General features: G+C 48.4%; 1 protein-coding gene across 1 annotated transcript in view; it reads left to right on the top strand.

Moving 5' to 3' along the window:
- The window catches only part of cep290 (centrosomal protein 290), a 119,492-nt gene that overhangs the window by 108,753 nt on the left and 4,349 nt on the right, over positions 1 to 6,390 (top strand). The window contains exon 47 of the mRNA XM_072435548.1: positions 5,201 to 5,323. Coding sequence (XP_072291649.1) covers positions 5,201 to 5,323 — 123 coding nt within the window. The remainder of the gene's footprint in view (positions 1 to 5,200; positions 5,324 to 6,390) is intronic.

Here is a 6,390-nt window from a genome sequence, read left to right as displayed (position 1 = left end):
TGTGTGTGTGTGGTGTTTGTGGTGTTGATAGTGTGTTTGTGGTGTTGATGGTGTGTTTGTGGTGTTGATGGTGTGTTTGTGGTGTTGATGGTGTGTTTGTGGTGTGATGGTGTGTTTGTGGTGTTGACGGTATGTGTGTGTGTGTCTGTGGTGTGATGGTGTGTTTGTGGTGTTGACGGTGTGTTTGTGGTGTGTTTGTGGTGTTGATGGTGTGTGTGTGTGTGTGTTGATGGTGTGTGTGTGTGTGTGTTTGTGGTGTTGATGGTGTGTTTGTGGTGTTGATGGTGTGTCTGTGGTGTTGATGGTGTGTCTGTGGTGTTGATGGTGTGTTTGTGGTGTGATGGTGTGTTTGTGGTGTTGATGGTGTGTTTGTGGTGTGTTTGTGGTGTTGACGTGTGTGGTGTTTGTGGTGTTGATGGTGTGTGGTGTTGATGGTGTGTGGAGTTGATGGTGTGTGTGTGTGTTGATGGTGTGGGTGTGTTTGTGGTGTTGATGGTGTGTCTGTGGTGTTGATGGTGTGTCTGTGGTGTTGATGGTGTGTTTGTGTTGTTGATGGTGTGTTTGTGTTGTTGATGGTGTGTTTGTGGTGTGATGGTGTGTTTGTGGTGTTGATGGTGTGTTTGTGGTGTTGACAGTGTGTGTGTGTGTGTGTGTGTGTGTGGTGTTTGTGGTGTTGATAGTGTGTTTGTGGTGTTGATGGTGTGTTTGTGGTGTTGATGGTGTGTTTGTGGTGTTGATGGTGTGTTTGTGGTGTTGACGGTATGTGTGTGTGTGTTTGTGGTGTTGACGGTATGTGTGTGTGTGTCTGTGGTGTTGATGGTGTGTTTGTGGTGTTGATGGTGTGTTTGTGGCATTGATGGTGTGTGTGTGGTGTTTGTGGTGTTGATAGTGTGTGTGTGGTGTTGATGGTGTGTCAGTGGTGTTGATGTTGTGTTTGTGGTGTGTGTGGTGTTTGTGGTGTTGATGGTGTGTGTGTGGTGTTGATGGTGTGTCAGTGGTGTTGATGGTGTGTTTGTGGTGTTGATGGTGTGTTTGTGGCATTGATGGTGTGTTTGTGGTGTGATGGTGTGTTTGTGGTGTTGATGGTGTGTGGTGTTGATGGTGTGTTTGTGGTGTTGATGGTGTGTTTGTGGTGTTGATGGTGTGTTTGTGGTGTTGATGGTGTGTGTGTGTGTGTGTTGATGGTGTGCGTGTGTGTTTGTGGTGTTGATGGTGTGTTTGTGGTGTTGATGGTGTGTCTGTGGTGTTGATGGTGTGTCTGTGGTGTTGATGGTGTGTTTGTGGTGTGATGGTGTGTTTGTGGTGTTGATGGTGTGTTTGTGGTGTTGACGTGTGTGGTGTTTGTGGTGTTGATGGTGTGTGTTGTTGATGGTGTGTGGAGTTGATGATGTGTGTGTGTGTTGATGGTGTGTGTGTTGATGGTGTGTTTGTGGTGTTGATGGTGTGTCTGTGGTGTTGATGGTGTGTTTGTGTTGTTGATGGTGTGTTTGTGGTGTGATGGTGTGTTTGTGGTGTTGACAGTGTGTGTGTGTGTGGTGTTTGTGATGTTGATAGTGTGTGTGTGGTGTTGATGGTGTGTTTGTGGTGTTGATGGTGTGTTTGTGGTGTGATGGTGTGTTTGTGGTGTTGACGGTATGTGTGTGTGTGTGTCTGTGGTGTTGATGGTGTGTTTGTGGTGTTGATGGTGTGTTTGTGGCATTGATGGTGTGTGTGTGGTGTTTGTGGTGTTGATAGTGTGTGTGTGGTGTTGATGGTGTGTTTGTGGCATTGATGGTGTGTGTGTGGTGTTTGTGGTGTTGATAGTGTGTGTGTGGTGTTGATGGTGTGTCAGTGGTGTTGATGGTGTGTTTGTGGTGTTGATGGTGTGTTTGTGGCATTGATGGTGTGTGTGTGGTGTTTGTGGTGTTGATAGTGTGTGTGTGTGGTGTTGATGGTGTGTTTGTGGTGTTGATGGTGTGTTGATGGTGTGTTTGTGGTGTTGATGGTGTGTTGATTGTGTGTTTGTGGTGTTGATGGTGTTTTTGTGGTGTTGATGGTGTTTTTGTGGTGTTGATGGTGTGTGTGGTGTCGGTGTGTTTGTGGTGTTGATGGTGTGTTTGTGGGGTCGGTGGTGTTGATGGTTGGTGGTGTTGATTGTGTTGATGGTGTGTTGGTGGTGGTGTCGATGGTGTGTTGGTGGTGTTGATGGTGTTGATGGTTGGTGGTGTTGATGGTGTTGATGGTTGGTGGTGTTGATGGTGGTGTTGATGGTGTTGTTGGTGGTGTTGGTGGTGGTGTTGGTGGTGGTGGTGTTGATGGTGTTGATGGTGTTGGTGGTGGTGGTGTTGATGGTGTTGTTGGTGGTGTTGATGGTGTTGGTGGTGGTGTTGGTGGTGGTGGTGTTGATGGTGTTGGTGGTGGTGGTGTTGATGGTGTTGGTGGTGGTGGTGTTGGTGGTGATGGTGTTGATGGTGGTGTTGATGGTGTTGGTGGTGGTGTTGATGGTGTTGGTGTTGATGGTGTTGTTGGTGGTGTTGATGGTGGTGTTGATGGTGTTGGTGGTGTTGATGGTGTTGGTGGTGTTGATGGTGGTGTTGATGGTGTTGGTGGTGTTGATGGTGTTGGTGGTGGTGTTGATGGTGTTGGTGGTGTTGGTGGTGTTGGTGGTGTTGATGGTGTTGGTGGTGTTGGTGGTGGTGTTGGTGGTGTTGATGGTGTTGGTGGTGTTGGTGGTGGTGTTGATGGTGGTGTTGGTGGTGTTGGTGGTGTTGATGGTGGTGTTTGTGGTGTTGATAGTGTGTGTGTGTGTGGTGTTGATGGTGTGTTTGTGGTGTTGATGGTGTGTTTGTGGTGTTGATGGTGTGTTGATTGTGTGTTTGTGGTGTTGATGGTGTTTTTGTGGTGTTGATGGTGTTTTTGTGGTGTTGATGGTGTGTGTGGTGTCGGTGTGTTTGTGGTGTTGATGGTGTGTTGGTGGGGTCGGTGGTGTTGATGGTTGGTGGTGTTGATTGTGTTGGTGGTGTTGATGGTGTGTTGGTGGTGTTGGTGGTGGTGTCGATGGTGTGTTGGTGGTGTTGATGGTGTTGATGGTTGGTGGTGTTGATGGTGTTGATGGTTGGTGGTGTTGATGGTGTTGGTGGTGTTGATGGTGGTGTTGGTGGTGTTGATGGTGTTGTTGGTGGTGTTGATGGTGTTGGTGGTGGTGGTGTTGATGGTGTTGGTGGTGTTGGTGGTGGTGGTGTTGGTGGTGATGGTGTTGATGGTGGTGTTGATGGTGTTGGTGGTGGTGTTGATGGTGTTGGTGGTGGTGGTGTTGTTGGTGGTGTTGATGGTGTTGGTGGTGTTGATGGTGTTGGTGGTGGTGTTGGTGGTGTTGATGGTGGTGTTGATGGTGTTGGTGGTGTTGATGGTGTTGGTGGTGGTGTTGATGGTGTTGGTGGTGTTGATGGTGGTGTTGGTGGTGTTGATGGTGGTGTTGGTGGTGTTGATGGTGGTGTTGATTGTGTTGGTGGTGTTGATGGTGTTGTTGGTGGTGTTGATGGTGTTGGTGGTGTTGATGGTGTTGGTGGTGGCGTTGGTGGTGTTGATGGTGTTGGTGGTGTTGATGGTGTTGGTGGTGGTGTTGATGGTGTTGGTGGTGTTGATGGTGGTGTTGGTGGTGTTGATGGTGGTGTTGATGGTGTTGGTGGTGGTGTTGATGGTGTTGGTGTTGATGGTGTTGTTGGTGGTGTTGATGGTGGTGTTGATGGTGTTGGTGGTGTTGATGGTGTTGGTGGTGTTGATGGTGGTGTTGATGGTGTTGGTGGTGTTGATGGTGTTGGTGGTGGTGTTGATGGTGTTGGTGGTGTTGGTGGTGTTGGTGGTGTTGGTGGTGTTGATGGTGGTGTTGATGGTGTTGGTGGTGTTGATGGTGTTGGTGGTGGTGTTGGTGGTGTTGATGGTGTTGGTGGTGTTGGTGGTGGTGTTGATGGTGGTGTTGGTGGTGTTGGTGGTGTTGATGGTGGTGTTTGTGGTGTTGATAGTGTGTGTGTGTGTGGTGTTGATGGTGTGTTTGTGGTGTTGATGGTGTGTTGATGGTGTGTTTGTGGTGTTGATGGTGTGTTGATTGTGTGTTTGTGGTGTTGATGGTGTTTTTGTGGTGTTGATGGTGTTTTTGTGGTGTTGATGGTGTGTGTGGTGTCGGTGTGTTTGTGGTGTTGATGGTGTGTTGGTGGGGTCGGTGGTGTTGATGGTTGGTGGTGTTGATTGTGTTGGTGGTGTTGATGGTGTGTTGGTGGTGTTGGTGGTGGTGTCGATGGTGTGTTGGTGGTGTTGATGGTGTTGATGGTTGGTGGTGTTGATGGTGTTGATGGTTGGTGGTGTTGATGGTGTTGGTGGTGTTGATGGTGGTGTTGGTGGTGTTGATGGTGTTGTTGGTGGTGTTGATGGTGTTGGTGGTGGTGGTGTTGATGGTGTTGGTGGTGTTGGTGGTGGTGGTGTTGGTGGTGATGGTGTTGATGGTGGTGTTGATGGTGTTGGTGGTGGTGTTGATGGTGTTGGTGGTGGTGGTGTTGTTGGTGGTGTTGATGGTGGTGTTGATGGTGTTGGTGGTGTTGATGGTGTTGGTGGTGGTGTTGGTGGTGTTGATGGTGGTGTTGATGGTGTTGGTGGTGTTGATGGTGTTGGTGGTGGTGTTGATGGTGTTGGTGGTGTTGATGGTGGTGTTGGTGGTGTTGATGGTGGTGTTGGTGGTGTTGATGGTGGTGTTGATTGTGTTGGTGGTGTTGATGGTGTTGTTGGTGGTGTTGATGGTGTTGGTGGTGTTGATGGTGTTGGTGGTGGCGTTGGTGGTGATGGTGGTGTTGATGGTGTTGGTGGTGTTGATGGTGTTGGTGATGGTGTTGGTGGTGTTGGTGGTGTTGATGGTGGTGTTGGTGGTGTTGATGGTGGTGTTGGTGGTGTTGATGGTGGTGTTGATTGTGTTGGTGGTGTTGATGGTGTTGATGGTGTTGGTGGTGGTGTTGGTGGTGTTGATGGTGGTGTTGATGGTGTTGGTGGTGTTGGTGGTGTTGATGGTGGTGTTGGTGGTGTTGATGGTGGTGTTGATGGTGTTGGTGGTGTTGATGGTGTTGGTGGTGGTGTTGATGGTGTTGGTGGTGTTGGTGGTGTTGATGGTGATGTTGATTGTGTTGGTGGTGTTGATGGTGTTGGTGGTGTTGATGGTGTTGATGGTGTCTTGTAGGAGGAGTGTGAGCAGCAGAGGTTGGCCCATGAGGAGCAGCTCGTGTTCAAACTGGAGGCTAAAACCAAAGGTCTGGAGAAGATCGTCCTGGAGAACGAGCGGCTGAGGAGAGACCACAAGAGGGTGCGTTACCATGGTTACCGTGGTTACCATGGTTACCACATGGTTTCACATGGTCCACACAAAGCGTGAAAACGTGTTTGTGGATTAGAACTGCAGCGAGTAACCGTAGCAACGAAGAGAATGTGACTGAACGAAGGATTCAGATGTTTGGTGTTTCAGGAGGTGTTTCAGGTGGTGTTTGGTGTTTCAGGTGGTGTTTGGTGTTTCAGGAGGTGTTTCAGGTGGTGTTTGGTGTGTCAGGTGTTTGGTGTTTCAGGTGGTGTTTGGTGTTTCAGGAGGTGTTTCAGGTGGTGTTTGGTGTGTCAGGTGTTTGGTGTTTCAGGTGGTGTTTGGTGTTTCAGGAGGTGTTTCAGGTGTGTCTGGTGTTTCAGGAGGTGTTTGGTGTTTCAGGAGGTGTTTCAGGTGGTGTTTGGTGTTTCAGGAGGTGTTTCAGGAGGTGTTTGGTGTGTCAGGTGTTTGGTGTTTCAGGTGGTGTTTGGTGTTTCAGGAGGTGTTTGGTGTGTCAGGTGTTTCAGGTGTTTCAGGAGGTGTTTGGTGTTTCAGGAGGTGTTTCAGGTGGTGTTTGGTGTTTCAGGAGGTGTTTCAGGAGGTGTTTGGTGTGTCAGGTGTTTGGTGTTTCAGGTGGTGTTTGGTGTTTCAGGAGGTGTTTGGTGTGTCAGGTGTTTGGTGTTTCAGGAGGTGTTTGGTGTTTCAGATGTTTGGTGTTTCAGGAGGTGTTTGGTGTTTCAGATGTTTGGTGTTTCAGGAGGTGTTTGGTGTTTTAGATCTTTGGTGTTTCAGGAGGTGTTTGGTGTTTCAGATGTTTGGTGTTTCAGATGTTTGGTGTTTCAGGTGTTTAAGGAGGTGTTTGGTGTTTCAGATGTTTGGTGTTTCAGGTGTTTAAGGAGGTGTTTTGGTGTTTCAGATGTTTGGTGTTTCAGATGTTTGGTGTTTCAGATGTTTGGTGTTTAAGGAGGTGTTTGGTGTTTCAGATCTTTGGTGTTTCAGATGTTTGGTGTTTCAGGAGGTGTTTGGTGTTTCAGATCTTTGGTGTTTCAGATGTTTGGTGTTTCAGATCTTTGGTGTTT

The sequence above is a fragment of the Eucyclogobius newberryi genome, unplaced genomic scaffold (genome assembly GCF_026437365.1).
Source record: "Eucyclogobius newberryi isolate DKJ021-1_F unplaced genomic scaffold, fEucNew1.0.hap1 SCAF_7, whole genome shotgun sequence".
Classification (NCBI taxonomy): Eukaryota; Metazoa; Chordata; class Actinopteri; order Gobiiformes; family Gobiidae; genus Eucyclogobius; species Eucyclogobius newberryi.
This window is presented reverse-complemented; position numbering and strand designations above follow the sequence as displayed.